The sequence below is a fragment of the Montipora capricornis genome, chromosome 2, assembly GCF_036669925.1.
Source record: "Montipora capricornis isolate CH-2021 chromosome 2, ASM3666992v2, whole genome shotgun sequence".
In the NCBI taxonomy this organism is placed as follows: domain Eukaryota; kingdom Metazoa; phylum Cnidaria; class Anthozoa; order Scleractinia; family Acroporidae; genus Montipora; species Montipora capricornis.
The window spans coordinates 45424845-45444810 of NC_090884.1; the positions used below are offsets into that span (position 1 = coordinate 45424845).

The 19966-nt window shown below is 37.3% G+C and overlaps 1 protein-coding gene across 1 annotated transcript in view; it reads left to right on the forward strand.

Annotated features, from left to right (window-relative positions):
* Nucleotides 1-655: 655 nt before the first annotated feature.
* Nucleotides 656-19966, forward strand: part of LOC138023686 (uncharacterized) — a 28206-nt gene continuing 8895 nt past the window's right edge. The window contains exons 1-21 of the mRNA XM_068870730.1: nt 656-724; nt 808-894; nt 2986-3030; nt 4204-4290; nt 6406-6451; nt 7135-7193; nt 7998-8068; nt 9357-9409; nt 9532-9591; nt 10568-10607; nt 10813-10885; nt 11252-11332; nt 11496-11569; nt 13769-13869; nt 14053-14097; nt 15285-15322; nt 15446-15488; nt 17514-17642; nt 18214-18275; nt 19384-19450; nt 19866-19966. The exon at nt 19866-19966 is cut by the window's right edge and continues 28 nt beyond it. Coding sequence (XP_068726831.1) covers nt 710-724; nt 808-894; nt 2986-3030; nt 4204-4290; nt 6406-6451; nt 7135-7193; nt 7998-8068; nt 9357-9409; nt 9532-9591; nt 10568-10607; nt 10813-10885; nt 11252-11332; nt 11496-11569; nt 13769-13869; nt 14053-14097; nt 15285-15322; nt 15446-15488; nt 17514-17642; nt 18214-18275; nt 19384-19450; nt 19866-19966 — 1377 coding nt within the window. The 5' untranslated portion in view covers nt 656-709. The remainder of the gene's footprint in view (nt 725-807; nt 895-2985; nt 3031-4203; nt 4291-6405; nt 6452-7134; nt 7194-7997; nt 8069-9356; nt 9410-9531; nt 9592-10567; nt 10608-10812; nt 10886-11251; nt 11333-11495; nt 11570-13768; nt 13870-14052; nt 14098-15284; nt 15323-15445; nt 15489-17513; nt 17643-18213; nt 18276-19383; nt 19451-19865) is intronic.

Below are 19966 nucleotides of genomic sequence, written 5' to 3' on the forward strand. Positions count from 1 at the left end.
TGCCTACTAATTCAAAGGTATTTTTGCACGGTTTACTAAACATGCGGGAGAAGCAGACCTTAACAAGTGTTATTGAAATCTAAAAAGAAAATTGGGGGTAACCACGCATTTTTCGAAGATAATTAATCAACAATATTTGTAAAAAGCTTTAAAGTACAAAGCAATGTATGGAATTTTTTTCCAAATTGAAGCTTAATTATCTCTGAACAAAGAACCCCCAATTTCCTCTTTGGATAGCAAGTGCACTTGCTAAGTTCTTCTTTCTCTGCATAGTTTTGACCCGCGCAAAAATATCCGTGTATTAATAAGCACCACCCATAGGAAATCCCAGCATTTAGAGATGCGCAGAATGTATGCGCAATAACAATTGTAGGCAACCAGGTGCTTTACGCCATTTGCACATCAAATTACACGACAAACGCTGAGAGCTTCCGGCTACTTGCATAGCGACCGAAGGCAGGCCTCCCTTGTACTTGCGCTCACTCGATGAACTCGGAAAATCTAATATATTCCAGGATTCTACCAAAGAATTATTTTCTGTCAGTGTGTCTTTCTTTCTTTCCGCGATTAGGGAGCTACTTTTGGAATTTGTGGTCAAAGGTTAAAAGGCAGTGACAGGAGATGAATTACTGTTTTTTTGTGCTTTTCAGTAATTTGCATAATTAATGCAAGGTTTAGGAATCAGTGACAGAGACGATCGGTGGTCGCCATGGAGGGGTACAAGGTAAGGATGCCGCAAGGAAAATGACGACTAAGTGGTCAATAAAACATGAAATTTTCAACATTTATATTCACTCGATTTTTAAGCTCCATCAACGACTTGGCAAGGGCGCTCAAGGGTCTGTGTTTCTGGCTGAAAACAAACAAGACAAGAAAATGTATGTTCTGAAAAAGGTGAGCTCGAGTTTAATTGCGTTACAATTTTCTCTTGATCAAGATTCGTGAGCAAATTATCATTTTCTCTTGATATTCGTTAACATAGAAAACCTCGTCTTGTCAGCAGTCAATACTAGGTGTGTGAGTACAGAAATTGCAATCGATAAGGCTCTCTTGAGCTTCTCAGTGATTAAGTTATAAGCTTAAGTTTAATGCTCACAGGTCAGCTTAATTTAAATTGTAGGAGAATTCGAAGAGCTGTCATTATCAATGACACGAGCATTCCACAGTTGTCTGATTTGGTGTTTCACGTGTATTTTCTTAGCAACCATGTTAAGAGGAATGTTTATTTGGCATATCATTCTTGCTATATTACATTTCAAGGCCAATTCCTCGTTCTGCCTTCCAGTTGATACATTCCACTGAAGTGTTGTACAATGTAAAACCAAAAGATGTTTTTCTGAACAGAGTTTAATGACATGCAAAAACAAAAGTCAGCAGTAAGCTAATGTAATCCAGATCTTGAAATGACGTGTTGATCGAGGAACGACCCGCTTTCAGGAAAATTGACAAGTTAATTGTTCGTGTTCATTTCAATTCTTGCCTTTGCTTGTTCTCAATGAGGCCACTTATCCTTATCCCTCAAAACACCGCCTACTTAATTTGCAAAATTTAATGTGGAGTTGACCTTCAGACGAAAAGTGCTTTGAAAAAGGTGCATTGCACAGTTACCCAAGGTCAGTGTGCTTTGTGTTCGTAATCGCTGCTGAAGATACAGCTGGGGTCTTGATAAACCAGGACATTCACCTTACCGGTTTTAGCAACTGACTGTTTTGCTGAGATTGTCTTCAAGGTGTTGTGGCACAACTTTTGACTGAAATTTTAGTGGTGGTGAAACATGGTATACATACACTGTGGCAGGGCATTATTTAGGGAATGTGAAAAAAAAAAATGCAATTAGTTGCTCAGTATTTCAATCTTTTCTTCCTCAGTGGTCTTCCATTAAAAGTCTCTGCTTATGAGCCAGAAGGCCCATCAGGCGGACACTAATATGTCTGGTTTCATTAAGTATTTCTACTCCCCCCTGGATGGGATGCTAGTCCATGGCAGCGTTACCCCCAGCATTTTCACTGGTACCCATTTTATACACCTGGGTGGAAAGAGGCACCGTGAGAGTAAAGTGTCTTGCCTAAGAACATAACACAATATCCCCAGGCAGGACCTGAACCCGGTCCACACGATCTGGAGTTGAGCACTCTGACCATGAGGCCACCGGTCTTCCATTAACAAACCAAATTTCATCTGGAAGTATCAGTGACAATTCTTGTGCCATTTTTAACATAACAATGGGAATTTGTCTTGAAGTAATTTCAGTATAGCCTGGTGTTAATTATTGTCACTTAGCAATGCAAGCATAAGCACAAGCATAAGCATAAGCATATAAGCATAACTTCCTCATGCCAAGTGAAAACGAACGTCGACATAAGCATAAGTGTTCATCAAAATCAACCGCAGCCTCCGTCATTTTGTTGAAACGCTCAGATGTGGGGAATCTGGAATGAGTACTTTAATTGGCCAGACATAGCAAATTTCCTTGTGCTTATGCTGTGTTTCGTCTTAACACAACACAAGAAAACGCAAGCATAGGTGCAAGCACAAGGAAAAGGAGAAAATTTGATCCTTAGTAATGTTCTTGTGTTGGCATTGCTAGTGAAAGCCAGGCATATGGGAGGATGTGACGGGTCTAAAACAGGTTACATTCAACAGGTCACTTGTTGCAGGTCATTGTTTTACGTTTTTGAAAGTAACCCAAACCCCTCAATTTGGCTAAACCCTAGGCCTAATAACCAACCTTAGGCCTAGGGTTAGCCAAATTGAGGGTTTTGGTTACTTTCCAAAATGTAAAACAATGACCAGCTATGAGTGACCTGTGGAATGTGACCAGTGTGTTTTAGACCTGCCAGGGAGCATGGGCTTAATGTAAGAAATTACTTCTCCATCAACAGTCGCCAATACAGCATTGATTTGTTGAGGAAAAGTGGTGTATGTAGCCACTACTCTGAATTTAGTTATGTTGAGTGTTATCTTCACATTTTTTTAACTTCTTAGGTTGAGTGTAATGATGAAGTGGAAGCAAATAAAGCCTTCAAAGAAGTATGACAAGTTTTGCAAAACTTAAAATATCCATTCTAAAATCACAGATGAAACAATAATTATTATTTTAGGCATTGAAATTTAGTGTCTCACTTTATTATAACTAAAAGGAGCATTCCCAAATCTCTTCTCCAATGCGGCTGTTGAATTAGCATCTTGTGACCCTCCTCCTTTTGCATTGCAGAAGATAACTTAACCCTTTCACACCTGTGGGGTTCCCCATTGACGAGTAAAATCGTCTGGCATTAGACAGAGTAAAATCTATAAGTGACACTCTTGGGAGTGAAAGGGTTAATCAAGACTTAAACACTTTTACACTGACCATTTGGTTATTTTAATTATCATGTGTGGGGCAAAATTACTGAATGCTGATTGGCTGAGATGGAGGGCGTTTTTTTCTTAATCACGATGGTACTTTTGGTAATTACTGGGTCTTGATTGGTTAACAGTCAACTTATCCAGAGCAAGCGAAGTTACAAGGGTTAGAGAATAAATCTTCTTCCAGATTCCAACTCTGATGAAAGTGCTTTTTCACATATAAATACATTATTTCTGATGACAGCAACGATTTATTGAATTGAACTTTAACCAAATGAAAGTGTGTTATGTTGATTGTCATTTGTTGCCTCATTAGTGAATCAGCTTCTCTCAATAATGTTGCCTTTTATGTGATAAATGTGTAATCACAATGTGCCCTTGTGCAATTAAGGATTAATTTCACTTGTATTTTCAAAGGTTTCCAAATTGCCCTTGTTGCTTCTTAAGTCAGGCAATTTTGTGAACACTTTAAAAATACGCGTGAAATTAATACTTAATTGCCCTCAGGCCCATGCGATTACATATATTAATAACTAATAATAATAATAATAATAATAATAATAATAACCACTTTATTAAAATCTCAAGGTTATTTAGCTGAGCATGGGTGCTCTACTAAATTGGGGAGACTACAAATCAACTGAAATCAGGACAATTTAAAGCAAATGTTGGTTTTTGGTTCAAAATGGAAACTTGAGCATAACAGCAGAAGAATTTTAATAACTCATTGTTGCAACTATTGTTCAGTAGTTGTAGTTGACCAGTAGTTTTGTAACGTTTATCATTGTCTTTCATGGGCTATTAGTACAATTAGCATGTATTGCTTTTGATCGGATGTTTCATTTTAATTTTAAGGCGGTGGCATTACAAGAGCTTCAGCATGCAAACAAACACCCTTACATTTGTGGTTACAAGGAGTTCTTTGTCACATGGGATAAAGAGGTCTGTTTCTTACATACTTTTCCTGAAGTTGGTAATTTAATATTACTGAGTGAATAAAGCCCTGATTCCTCCCAGCTTCTTCTTACCTTGGCTTCATTAAAGTAATAAAAACAAAGAGATCAGTCAGAACATGCTTTGTTTACTTAGCTGCATATATACATGTGATGGTAAATTGTGAAGAACAGCTCTCAACCATCTGTCTACCAACTATTGACCAGACTGTCAGTAAGCTGTTGGCCAACAGCGTTATTTACGTTTTGCTGAAAACATAACTGCTTGTAGGTCATCTGTTGGCCGACAATCAACCAACTAGTCATGGCCATCTGTTGGTAAGGTGTTGGTAACCTGTTTCAAAATACATGTGGCAGAAGTATTAGAAAATGATAAAAAAGTGAATTCAAGAGCTTCACCAAGATATACAAACAGCAAGAAATAGAGGAAAGCACAGGGCAAGAACATTGGTCCTGTATTATGGAACAATACTTGTGCATATATTTAAATTTTTATTTGTAGCCTTGAAATTTTCATCGTGTATAAATAAATCACTTAAATGGATAACAAGACAAATTAAAAGAATGATGCAAAAATGGGAAAGGCTTTTCAAGAAGGCTCTAAGCTCTAAACGTGCCGCATTGGTAGTCCTACAAGAAATATCAAAATTTGGTCAAAGGGCAGATTCATCTTTGCCCTCACCAATGCAATGATATAAGTTCTCTTTTCTCTGTTGTCATCCCCCTCTGGAATGGTCTTTCAATGGCTGATGATAATGCTGAGTTTGTTACTGCCGTCCAAGCAAGTACTTTGCCAACCGTAAGACAATATTGCAATGCAATGTAAATACTTGTGTTGTAAATAGTAATTTTAATTTAGGTATTTTTTTTCCCTCTTTTACTGCTTCATTGCTGACTATTTTAAATAGTATCCTGTATAGTCTCATGACTTCTAGGATTACTAAATATGTATTTATTTATATAAAGGTTGTGTGTATGTATGTATGTACAAGCCTGCAAATAAGCACCAGTGATCAGACATTTGTCTGGTAAATTTGAGATTTTGACTGGCAAGCTATCAGTCTGACCTGACAGGCTGATCGGGGCCTTCTGTCACGATGCGAATTCAAAGTGAAAAATATATTTTCACTCAAGAAAGCCAAATGAGAAGGTGTCCTTTTAATATATGGCGGTAATGCATGATGGCTAAGTTTCATTTTGATTTGTTTTCATTTGCAGCTTGTGTTTGATGACGTCTTACTAGTAGCGCTGCTCCGAAAATGTAAACACTCCTGCCCTTATTCATTCAGTTTGGATTTCAAAATTTGCACAAAGTGTTTCCTGAAAACCCATTTACATTGATTTGAATTAAATATTGTAACGCTGCAATTTACTGTGGAATCAACAAGGGTACTGTTCCGCAAATGCATGTTGTTTGTGTTGTCATTGGACTGATAAGATTTTATGACCAGTTTTACGGCAAAATTCTGGGACTCGAATTACATTTCTCACCGCAACTTCAATAACTAAATTAGAAAAGTTACTGTGTATGCAAAAACAAAAGCTGAAACATTTGAGGATTTGTAAAAGTGTATTTTGTTCGACTAGAATGACAAAAAAGAAAGCAGCAATATTGTCAAAACAGCATTTGACAGTGCGCACGTGTTTAGATCGTTTTCATTGTCACACATCAAAACACAAATTTGAAAGTGTCATGGCCTGACATATGACAGGCTTATACAGTAGCAAAAAATTATTTGCAGGCTTGTATGTATGTATGTATTTTGTTGAGTAATCGATTACATGTATAATGGTCATATATTCTGTAATGTAGATACAGAACATTTATTTTAGTTATATAGTAACGTTTACAATTATAACATTATTGACGCATTTTATAACCAAAAATGCATCCCAATGGGATTCCATTCCAGAAAGATTAGTTTGAGCACTAAGATCGCTCCATTTGATTAAAATTACCCTATGAACCTGAAAGAAAATTTGTCTGTTAATGGCAAATATTCTCATGAGTACCCCAGATTGTTAATTAGGTGAGAAATCTCGTTAAATTTATTTGTAGACTGAGGCTATTTATTTAGGTACTGGTACCTTTTTATTTTTACAGGAGGCAGCCATGTATGTGTGCATTGTAATGGATTATTATAAATTGGGTGAGTTAATTAAAGAAAAATGATATCATTGTATTCTGCCATGAACTCTTTTAGTTTCTCTAATGGTTATTCTTATGTGTGTCAATGTCATTTTATCATGAATTAATTTGCGGCTGGTTAATTTGCTTTTTAAAATTGTTTACTCTCCCATTTAAGTAAAGTAAGTAAAGTAACCCCTCCATTAAAAGTATCTAAATGTAGCCCCTCCATTAATCATCTTAGCGAACAGGTGGAAAGGAACTTAAATAAGTGTCTAGTCTTTTAGCGCTGGAGCACTAATTGGGGACACTGTAAACTGAAATCAACAATTAACACAAATCAAATCAGACTGCAAAGAAGTGAATTAAACACCCTGCCCCCCAACATAGTGAAGCAGAAATTATGACAACATTTCTTGTCTATGAAATAAGAACCTTTTTTGCCTCTGCAGTCTGTGATATTATGTGAATGCACAGATTATTCAGTCTCTAAGCTAACTACAGGCAGAAAAAATGTGAAGGAATTGATACACAGGGGTCTCATGCTTTTGGGATTCTTGGCGTTACTCCCTTACTCTTTAATAGAGGGACAAAATTTTAAAGTTCAGCTTAACTGTTTCACACATATTTTGGTGATCTGTGCATATTTTATCCTGACACATCCTGACAATGTATTTGGTATTCTTTTTGGGGAAATTATTGAAGGTGATTTGGACAAGGCACTAAAGCAGAAGAGAGCTAAAGGAGATGCAATCCCAGAGCTTGTAAGTTGTAAGAAGTGCAATGAAAGTATTGCAGGTTTTGTTAGATTAACAATGTTATCCATGGCGACTAAAAATGGCTCTTTGAGTAACAACTTGCATTTACATGAACATGTACTCTTGAGTCGCAGCTATAATTGATCTCTATCTAAGTTGACTTCCTTAAGTGCATCAAATAAAGCATTCCATTTCATATACTGTTGTGGCCTCACACTTAATATAAATGGTTGGTTTTACTAATCTGCTGTCCTAACAGATGAGTGTGTTTTGTTAATTATGTCACCATTTCAAACAGGTGAGTCTGAAACACAGGTCACATTCCACAGGTTAAGGATAGAACTCCCTGCTCCACCGATCAATGAGCAATGAAACTAGAAGTTTTCCCTAGACCTAAAACAACATTTTTATATCCCAGTGCCATGTACACTGACCTGTGGAATGATGTGACCTGTGTCTTAGACCTGCTGTTTTAATCATGGGAAAAAGCATGAAACCTCAAACTTGAGAAATGTTCCGGAATGGAATCAAAACTTTGAGCTTTTAATTACCAAAAAATATCACTTGATCTTAATAAAGAAATCTGCTTTATTGAGGAATGTGTGATACACATGTCAGCAATTTCCTGTCCAGAAATGGGGGATGCAAATCAAGAACCTATTAATTCACTAACATTGAAATATAATGGTCATTCATGAATTATTTTAGTCCAGATTAAAAGTTCTTGTCAATTATTTTAACATCACTAGTAATTACCTAAAATGGCCATTTGTTTATTAATGCAACAATTATTATTTTACATTGAATTAGGTGTTAAAAAAATGGTTTGGCCAGATGGTCAATGCGCTTGCCTTTGTTCATAGCAAGAGTATGATACACAGGTATTGTCACAGATACAGCTATATGTCTTTAAAACAATAATTATTGAATTACCGGTTGGTTTTTTTTTGTTATCCAGATCCATAATGAAACATGAAGAAAGGAATAAGCTTAGGCTGATTCCTTTTGCAAGGTCTTGATAACCTGAATTTAACAAAATCAAACTACAAAATTGTTTGAATATATATGGATCCTTCCATTTTAACATTTGAGTTGCTTCAATAAGTACTGACTGCAGTCAAAACTGTGTTACAGTTGTTTATTCTACTCAAACCAGTGGTACTTCAAATTTTATTACTCAGTAAAACCCCTGTGTTTTCAAATAAATTGACAAGGTGGCTGCATGATTCTGAAATTAAAGGGTCACATTTGCCAAAATGCATTGCAAATTTTAATTAAGGTACACACAACTACCCAAACTATGGACATTGAGAGCCAGTTAGATTGTGCCTTTTGACAATACATCATTCAAAAATTAAAAATTTCATCGATAAAAAGAAATAAAAATTTGTTGTCACTGACTAAAAATTTTGTTTCTTCTCTTTAATAATACTATTATAACCTTCTTCAGGGTGTCTTGAAAACAAAGACCCCTAAGACCGTAAGACTTCGAAAATGAAGAAAGTACCCCAAAACCCTCAATTTGGCTAACCGTAGGCCTAACTAGGCCTAAAGTTGGTTTTTAGGCCTAGAGTTAGCCAAATTCAGGGGGTTGGGTTACTTTAATTTTTTCATTTTCTAGTCTTAAGGTCTTATGGAGTCTTTTATAGGGCATCTTTAGTAGGAGTCTTTGTTTTCAAGACACCCCCTTCTTCAGCATAAAATGGCTTACGAATCATTCGAAAGCCATTTTATACTGAAGAAGGTTATAGTATTTTAACTGAAACGTTCGTAAAACGTTTTTAGTCAGTGACAACAAAATTTTTAAATAAATTCTTTTTATTATCATGCCTGACTACAACTATGGTGTTTTAAATTTCATCAATGATAATTTATTTGGATGAATGTGATGTTTTAGCGGATCATATTTAAGATTAAAGTAGGTAATGATATCCCTTGTATGTTAGTTCTCTCCATTCTTCAACACCCTTTAACTTAAACATCTTTATTAAAATGGTTACAGACCATGTTACATCAACCAAAATTATTCAAACTAATAGAGAATATTAATTTATTCACAGAGAAAACAGCATATTAAATTTGTTGAGGATAAGTGCATGCAGCAAACAGAACACATTTTGTTTATTTATTACTTTATGTACAAATTGCATTCTTCTCTCTTTTGAACAGAGATTTAAAACCAAGCAACATTTTTCTGGCTGAGGATGGCAGCATTTCAGTTGGTGAGTTGCATGATGATCTAATGATAAACTTTTTTAACACTTGACCATAATGTTAGTTTTTACAATTTAAGTACTATTGTTACTTTCTAATCCTTGCAAGTGTTTTTTTTATAAAACCTCAGGTGATTTTGGTGTTTCCACAATCATGGATGATGCACGGACACGAACAAGAACGACAGTAGGTCTGTTAATTAAGCTGTCGAGGGTCTTGAGTAGTTATTAATAATTACGTTTTTGATCATATATGTACAATCTTGGAAGGTTTGGGTTACCTTAAATTTACAACATAATTTGAGCAATCCACCCAATCGTATACCAATTAGTACATACAGTATTACTGTGATTGGTTTTACATAATATGATAAATTATTTTATATGTAAAATCAAACAATTTTCATTTTTGTTCAACTATCATTTATTTATATTCTGGCATCTCATAACAACTTCAAAACAAAATCTGGAAATGGTTTGATTTTCATATCTTTTCGGATAAGGACAGCATACCTCTTTGCGCAATTAACCTTTGCTGATTAAGTAATGTGGGACGTGGAAGAACCCACACACTGTTAGAGGATGGAATTCCCGGTTTTTTGATCTGGCCTTAACAGATATTCTATCAAAAAGTTAAAGGTTTGGACTGAACTATTCAAGAGGCGTCTGCAGTTAAGGCAACCGAAAGGCTCCTTTTTCAATATCTTCTACCATATTTACGGTATCACTTTTATCCTGTTTCATGCAGGACTTGTTTCCAGTAATACTGGTACTCATTTTACTGACCAAAAATGGATGGAAAGCAGGGGTTTCAATAATTTTTGATGTAGATGCCTGGGCTAATCAATGTAAAGCAGCGGTCACTCTTGTCTTTTACAAGAGTTTGAGTGAAAATCAAGACAGAGTAGCCGGCAGTGAGACAAAATTCTGACAAACAGACAATGGTATACCACCGGTAACTGGCTTTTAATGAAACCCTTGATGGAAAGCTGAGTGACCTTTGGAGTGCATGTGTATGGATTCAAACCCATGTCAGTGTTTTAATCCATGGCATAGTCATGTCACACAATTTCGGTGCTGATCCTGGTTAATGCCGGTTCATCCCAGCTCAAAACACTCATCATTAATGTTAGTAAAAGATTATATGGGTTTTTTTTGCTACATTAGGTACAATGAACTGGATGGCACCAGAAGTTTTAGAAAGGCCGTATCCTTTAAACATGTCATATTGTTAAATTAACTGTTCTTACTCCCTTAATGCTCCCATTCTGTTACTCGTCATTTTATTATTCATTGCCTTTATAGCTGCATTTGTCCATTTTGTGATTAACATGATTGGAGTATTTATCATTAACTAGGTGAACACCTGCCCAAAGATATTAATCTATGTTGTAACTCTTAATTCATACAAGATATGATGAAAGGAGTGATGTCTGGTCTCTAGGATGTATAGTTCTGGAATTAGCCACATGTGGATTTTTGGATGTGAGATGAATTTCTTACCATTTTTATCAGTTGTTGTTTGGGCATGCTTTGGTTTAAGAACTACCTTGGCAAAAGGACAGATAACATCTATGGGTACTCCTACCGTTGGCAGCAATTAAGTTCTTAGATGAAGAGTGCCAGCATAATTATTCTTGCAACACACCACTCCTCTTCCACAGCACCACAGCTTGTCCTGGGAAGAATAAGAAAGAAGCTTGCATGAATGATAATAATTATTATTATAACAAGACCATTAACGGCAAAGACCTCACTTTCTTTGTTGTCAACTTTGTTGAAAGTACATTTAACTGTATTGTTGTAGCCTTTTTGTCCACGTTTTACTCAATTTTTTGTTGCTTTGTTTAGCAAGCACAGATATCATTCAAGCTATACCAGATCAAGCAATCACCTCAAGAACTAGAAGATGTACTTAAAGAGGTTGGAAAGGTGTGTCATACTATTGTTCAGTTTATATCCTATCCCTTTTTTGTCAGTCTCTCTGTCTGTTCCATTTTTTGATTTGAACATGCTGCTTATTCCTTCTGGTGTCCCTTCATTCTTTTGAATGTTTGCTGTGACATATTTATTTTGTTGGTCTTCGTTGTTGCAGACATATGCCAAAGATTTATGCCAGATGATTCGTACAATGCTTAGACGGAACTTTCAACAGAGACCTACTATGAAGTGAGTTTTAACTTACTTCAATTAGGATAAGTACACCCACATAATTACTTTAAAAAGTCGGAACATTCATTCTTTCTGGACTTAAGGGGATCTCCACTTGAAGAAAAACAAGATTCTAGGAAATAATGTCTGCAATCAAATGATAATAAAAATTATAATAAGTATTTTTTTTAAATATTTTCAAAGGAGCTTATTAGTTTTGTATACAAAATAAAAGAATTTCAGAATCGTTAATTTTTGTTTTCAAATTTCCTGGGTGCCTTCATTTTGGATAATATTGTAGTTGTGATTTGTTACAGGTTCCCTATTGTTACATTAAATTTTATTTCGCAAACACGCCTTTGTGTCGTAATGATAGGGCAACTGTAACACATCACAAACATTCCAGATGGAGGAGCTCAAGGAATTGTAAAGTGAAAGTGAGCAATAATTATTTTTAAAGAAACGTTTAAATTTGTAATAAATTTGATTGCAAGTATATTTGTTCCTCTCAGGTTTGAAGTTATTGCTTTGTTGCAGTGGTGTTTTCTTTAAAACCTACCCCATCAAATTGCCCAAAACAATTTGCCACCAGTTGGTTCTTTGCAGGGCAAGTGTCTCTTTCAGAATCAGAACTACTCCCAGCAACATTACTATTTAAACTCAGTATATATTATAAGACGAGATGCTTCCGTGAAGCATACACTGGGTTGCCTGTGGTATGTGTTACAGAAAATCAGAAGGCACTGAATTGTGTGGTATTGAACTACAGCATTCCAGTCTCTGAAGAATAACAAATAAGAGAGAAGCGAAAAACATTAGCTTCTGGACTGATAATTTTCAAGTTCCCTCACAACTTCTTTTCACCACAAGTTTACAAATGTAAGCGTGCCCTTTGAGCATCTGACAGCTTTGTAATGCCAAAGTTCACTGAGGTTGTTCACTGAGGTTCATGCCTATCCGGCGGGGTAAGTATCTGGATGGGAGACCAAAACAATATACCCCTCATAAAACAGAAGCATCGAACCGAAAATACTATTAACGCTAACAAATGCGAACTCAGCAAGGTACAGATTTTGTTAGCTTGCTTTATGCAAGCTTATTTTATGCAAAAAGTAGGTTCTGGAGGTAATTTTGAGAGTGGAAATCAAGGTCACGCGGCAGACGGCAAATACAAACTCACGATTTAATTAAGTTAACACACCAGAAAGACGCTAACCTCATTTTGACAAGAAAATGCTTTACTATTGCCATAAAAACTATCCAGTTAAGCTCGCATATCATAAAACATGATGAATTCATAAAGGCCACCTTTTCCAGGGAACAATTTTTGAAACAAACAACATATTTGCTATTAGAGGCAAAAACCCCTTCTATTTCATTACGTGCGTGAATATAAGAAACTCAATCGTGTCAAATATGCGCAATATTGCAACAAACTAAATTTCAGGATCAAACCGTTTCCATGAAGAACCTTTTCCTTGAATAATGAAGCACAAAAAACACGACAAGCTTTCTTTCAAATAATTCTTGGCTGTCACATTTCCAATTTATTTTTACCTGAAGACTGTGCAGAGTTGATCACAGATCCACGTAAGGTGTTCGACTCGTTCTCTGTCTTTGTTGAACCCATAAGTTACCAGAGAATTTTCCATTTGGTTTCAGTGTTCTACATAACAGCACACTTGGTAAAATATTATTTTAGAAATACAGCTCACTTTGATTTCGGCTCGACGGGCGATAGATTGTTGTTGAAGTCCATTACTCGTCGCTTTTGAGATTCCAGGTGCCTAGTTTATCCAGCTGTTTATCCAACTGACTTTCCATTATTGAGCTCCATAAGGGTATATTTTGTTTAAAGATCCACTAAAACGCCATTCGCGTTACATGACTTTCCACGCCATTGCAGGCTAAGTTAATGATTCTCCTGTGTCCACCAGAGAAATCTACGCATTTCCACCACCCTCTCGAACCTTAGAAAATACGCGCAGAAGGCTCTATGCACAAAGACACCACTTACCAGGGGAGTGACAGGCAAGACTTTTACCGACACGGAAAAATAATAATAATAATAAAAATAAAACAAACAAATCCCACCCACTTTCCGAACTGGGATTGCCATACTGGCAACCCAGTAATAAGGTAGGATAAAATACGAAATACGTAGGAGTCATTTTTTTATATATGCAGGAATTTAATTCCATATTTTTATACTTTCAGGGAATTAGCCGAGATGCCATATGTAAAAAGTTGTATCGCACTTAGTAACAAACAGGCTAAAGGGAGCTCTGCATCGCCATCCAAGGGAGCAAAAAAAGAATGTGAGTGGAACGTTTTATAAGATTCCTGAGTGGCTCAACAGATGAACTTAATTTACTTCCAATGTTTATTTTTATGTACGTGACCTCATTCTTGATAATAAAAACCCATTGTAGATCTATGTTTACTGAGTGTACTTTTCAACTCTTGACATCATTAACTTTTGATTAATATGTTCCTTGCAGCTGTGAAACCAGTACCCAAGGACAAGGGTGTGGCCGGTGTTCTTGGTAAGTTATAAAAACTAAAGAAACTAAATGGTGATATTTTGAAACTTTACTATTGAAGCTTGTGGGGCCATGAAAGCTCACATAGAGAGCAAGCAGATCAAATGAGCACATTGTTGTTGAGAAACCGAACACAAAGGAAGCATTACCTATTGGCCATTTACAAGGAGTTGTGGAGTTGATTATGACGTAGAACATACCCGACGTAGTATACAGCGTGGACAAGAGCATACGCCAACGGCTCCTGCCAACTAAAGCATACTATCAAAGTAAGGTGCAATGCAAATCACTGACAGCAAATGTCGCATATGCAATACAGCCACTGAATCAACAACACACGTGTTATGTGCATGCCTGAGATTTGCACAATCCTTGTATAAAGCAAGGCATGACAGGATGTTAAGGCCTTTAAACCATAACCTGTTGTACAAATACAACTTCCAAGAAAGTCATCACTCCAAACCATGGTACCAACAAAGTATTCCTGAAACATCAATGGAAAATGACAGAGCCAAAATGACCTGGGATGTACCGCTTCAGCTCGAGAAGGCTCCTGAAAATGGAGCTAACAAACATTGTATTTGATTTTCTTGGGGGCTATCACACCCTACTGGAGCAAGAAATACATTATTTGACAGCTAACCATCAAGAGGCACAATATCTTATTTAAAAAATCACAAAAATGGATTCTATGCCAAAATGGAGAAATTGTGAAAGAAAGCAAAACATGGATCTTGATTGAAGGAACGGTATGCAGTGTTGGGAGCATTGAAGAATGAACCAGACATAAAGACGAGAAATACACAGAACTAAGAGCGGAAATAAAGAGGATCCACAAGGACTGTAAAGTCACTCAAAAAAACATTGTATTTGATTTTCTTGCGGGTATCACACCCTACTGGAGCAAGAAATACGTTATTGGACAACAAACCATCAAGAGATTCTATGCCAAAACGCAGAAATTGTGAAATAGTTCTATGAACTCCTATAAAGAAAATGTAGATAATTAAGTCAGAAGACATCGACAAAGCCTAGGTAAAAACCTGTATTGTCAAGTGTAAGAAAAATGAAAAATTGATATTAAGATGCCATAATAATGATAATAATAATAACAAACTTTATTTTAAGTGGCCGTCTTAGGCGGCTAAAGGTTTCTTACAGATTCCAACCCGGGTTTTTACCTTTTCCAGATTACATGAAGAAGAACAAAGATAGTGTGGCTTGTCAGGTACTTTACGTAGTTCTTCTTTTGTTAAAATGTATCTTTTTGAGGAAATAATGAGTTCTTAACCCAGTGAACTATTTAACTATGAGTACATAACAAGCTGACTAGTCTTGCTTTCACCAATAGGTTCAGGCGCTGAAACATCTTGAACAGATAACAAGAAAAGAAGGTAAATTTCCTTTCAGTGTTATTGTAACCTGAAAGGAGTCAAGAACATGATCTATGAGGAAAGAACTTCAACGCGAACTTTTTGCATGAAAAGTGAGAACTTTTTCCAATTTGCGTAGGATAGTTTAGGGAGAAACAACGATCATTGATCGTTAAATCTTCCTCGAAGTAGGGCATCTGAACATCTATCAAATGTCTGATTGTTGCCCGTGTGGTATCATTAACAATTATTCCATGAGCGCGCGTTGGATATGAGTTGATAGATAGCCAACGAGTTGGCTATAATCATCTCATATCCAACAAGCGCGAGTGGAATAATTGTTTTATTAAAAACGCCCCCAAAATATGGAAAACTAGACTACAATAAAAATAAAAGGGCCCAAAAAATCACGCATATGCTTGCCGTGTTTGTAGATCATGGTATAATGGCTCATAACCCATGATGGCTTAGCCAATCAAAACTCTCGAATTGCATTATCCAATGATCCAGTTTTTAATAATTGTAATTATTTTATATAAACATATTTATTTTTTTCGGCGACTTGCTCCAAAAGCACAAGGTGCCCATGTTGAGAGCAGTTTATAATGATTATAATCTAACAGTTGGGAGTTATTCATGCTTTTGCGTGAGTGTAAAGATTCTGTAGCATGAAGGAGATGTGGATAATCAATTTTATCAAGAGCATCATAATTAAAAAACGTTATCGCTAGCCGAAATGTGTGAATTTATGGACCAAATGTTTGTGAAGCAGACGACCCAATTTTCTTGTCCAAAGAAGAACACCCGTTCATTTCACTTCACTCCATGTAAGTCCTGTTGGGTTAATTAATAGGAACCTTTAGATTCTAGGACGAGGACGAGAACGAGTACGAGATTTGACTGGCCGTTTTTAGCGAAAATACTTAGAGAGTTTATAACCCGGACGGTTAATCTTACTCTATGTTAGCAGCTTAGGTTGCTCAGTTATTCTTACTGCTGGTAACTGAGCCTTTTCCTGATCGAAAAATGCTAATTAAACTACTACCGTGTTGGTGATTTGCTTTGACACGACGATATTTTTGCAAAATCTCATACTAAAATGACGACGGTATAACGTTTTTCCCGCCAAAACGACGCTGGTTTGCGCACGCTCATTGTTTTTCCATGAGAAAATCTCGTACTTGTAGTCGTTCTCTTCCTAGAATCTAAAGCTCCTCTATTATCTGAATGGGTGACCGTCTGGGAATCGCCTAGAGCTGCTGTACACTTTGGGTGGTCAGGCTGGCGTTGCAGCCATCAACCGTGCCTTCCACCTTTTCGATCGTTTGTGTGCTGAGGTTTTCTCAGCCGATCTCAGCCTTCCAGTTACTGGGGGTTATTCTCTGGGTACTCCGGTTTTTGCTGGCGAGTCCCAGTCGACGTCAACGCTGCATTGTGATTGCGCCAGGGCGTACTGTCAGTTCAAGCCTTACTCTGTTGTGCTGTCATCGCTTAGGGTGCGTTTCTTTAGGAGAATCCAAGATTGGATTTTTGATCTCAGATCAGACGGATGCTTCGTTCCCAAAGAAACGAAGAATCCGAAAACGGATTTTGCTGGTGCGACAGCCCAGTTTCAGCCGGTTATGATAAATACAATTTGTATCAAAATGAAGTTCTGCGAAAATTTAAGACTTTCTGTAAATTTCGGGTGCACGGAAGGAAAAAATAGCACTGAAAACTCACCTTGATTGGTCGCCGTCTTTCACGTAAAATGGCGGGAAAGTGTACTTTCACAAGACTACCCGGCGTTGGCCAAACGTAGTGTTTTCGGATCCGTCTCCCAAGGAAACGCATGGATCATGAATCCGAAAAATCTGGATTCAGATCTGATCTAATGAATCCACTCAAGGAGTGGATTCTTCAGATAAATAATCCATTTTCGGATTTTAGTAAAGAAACGCAAAATCCGCTTTTGGATACAAGAATCCGGATTTGGATTTTCCCAAAGAAACGCACCCTAAGTGAATTTAATTAATTCAGTGTGGGTAATGTCGTTTTATGTTTCAGACGTGACGTTAAACAAAAAAGCCAAACAGCAAATTGCAGAGACAATGATGAATGAAAACAAAAAGCAGGAACCTTCCAAAGATGTCCATCTTCAAGCTCTCAAAATATTTATCAATCTTTTTCCTAAGGGTATGATTGAACTTCTTCATAAAATAATTGAAATATGTTGGGGTGGGATTAAATGCTCTAGTGTGTCTAAAAATTGGAAGTCGAAAAAAAAAAAAGGCAAAAACATTCGATTTTGACTTTACGCAGCCCCGCAAGCATTTCGCTTTTAACCTCATTGTGTGTAAGAATAGAGGACATGATGGTGACCTCACACTAGGATACTTGGTAATGAATGATGTTACGATACAACTCTGTGGGAAACTAGAATAATGTACCACCCCAGATAGGAAAAAATCCAGTGGCGCCAAATCTTGTGGAAGAGGGAATTGTAGACCGTCCCTCCATAATAAAACGAGAAATAAAAACAGTGTTGGCAGAAAGACTGACTGAGCTAGAATAGCAAGAATTACCAGCGAAAAGATTAAGTGCTTATCCAGATCGTATGACAGAAACTTAAGTGTCAGAATATTAATTTCTGGCTAACTCGTTCCCAGGTTATTCAACCGTTCCACACTCTTATTTCTCTGCTCTTCACTTTACAGTTTTCAGTTTGTGTGTAAAAACTACGCTAAAAAACTTGCTTTGATTTTAGCTGACGATAACGATGTGATGTTTTCAGACGAGATAATTCGCCCTGTTCTCGCAGCAATGAAGGTGATTCAGTTTTATAATTCAGTACCGCAGTTTGGCTTAAAGGCGTTTAAAAATCTGGCGCACGCTTATAGGATTTGTTCCGCGGATATGTTGCACAGCAACTTTAAGTCTCCGATCCTTCTTTTTGCACATGCTAGTTTTCTTGTGCTTTTAAGTGAAGGAAAGGCAAAATAACTGCACAATTCTCTTTCCTTGATTATTTGAGACGCCTTCGTTTTGAAGGTGCAGAGGGATGGCACCCGGAATGCATCCGCCAAGCATCGGGATTTTCAAGACTTTCTAGCCTTCTCGGATAACCGATCTTCCAACCCTGGTTCATGAACTCTGAGTGACAACCACTGACGGTCACTCTGATCGCAAAAAGCAGGGTACGGAGTTACTGGTGTTCTTGTGTTGGCAAAGGTGACAACACTCTGTTGGGAACCTTCAGTCCTGTTATATTTCATCAGGAGCGTACAATAGACGTACTGTAGCAAAGGGCATTGTGTAGTTATGCGAGGCTCTTTATGGCCAGGAAATGCTCGAATTTGAGTCTGAATCCGCGAGAAAATCAATAAAAAGCACAGAGATTTGGAATCGCGTTAACAGCAAACGGCATTGAGCTACTGCTTGTCATAAAACAATAAATTCTCATTCTCGTTGTAGTTGTTGCGCTAACAGCAAACATCTTGACGTTTGACGCAGAAGTAGATTCTACTAAGCTCTCGCAATTCACCTTTATCACTCGGCGGCCATCTTGGAGTCCGTGGGGAATAAAGGTTTTGTCTTTGCATTGTCTTTGCCCGTCCAGCCTCACACTGAATGAGAGGTTCGACGGGCAAAATCTTTAGTTTGGACATTGAGTGATATGGACCAATTGTATCAAGCGAGATGTGGAAGCTTACGATTAACCCCGGTACGCGAATGAAGAGATGTATGAATCTATGATTACTCGGGAATGCTCGGAAAAAAATCGCGTGCTTCTAGCAGGGGTCGCACCAATGACCTTCCACTAACTAATTCGTATCCTCCCAGTCTGCAACGAAGTTTGAGGTTATTTGGTTAACCTTCTTGGTGTCTGCTCAAATAAAGCTCGTTCTTTATTTCTTTGATGTTTCATATTTGACAGTCACATATATCCTCATCTGAGCTGCAAGCGTGTGGTTGTCAATTGCTAATGGCACTGTCAGCTGATGGTAAGTTTGAAATCCTTTTACTGAGTCACAGACTTGTTCTTTTCCGTGATCCCTCCTCAGTTTTGCATTTGGTGTATTATAAGTTTCCTACGGGAATATTTCAAGTGGCGGGTTAAGCTAATTCGTGATGCAGCGAACTCTGTAGATCGGAGTGTGACCACATTCTCAGAGCAAGGGAACGCAAGCCTCCTTGATCTGGACCTAAGTTGTTTGAAACAGTTTCAGCCATTTGTAGTGATAGAAGCGTAAAAAATACGCTGTGAAGTAACGTTCTCGTGGTCTTCGCTTTCCTCTTTGCAATGTGGCCATCTGCCTCTAGGATGCTGTCGTCGTAAGATACGCCAGCAAATTACTTCACTACATGACTGCATACATGTAACACGCTAATTTAACGTGTTTGTCTTACATATACCAGAGGCTGCAGGTGAAATTATTGGTCGCTTCGGAGGAGTGCAGGACCTTTTATCAGCCTTGAGAGCTTTTCCCGACGATAAAGCAATTGCCTCCAACTGCTGC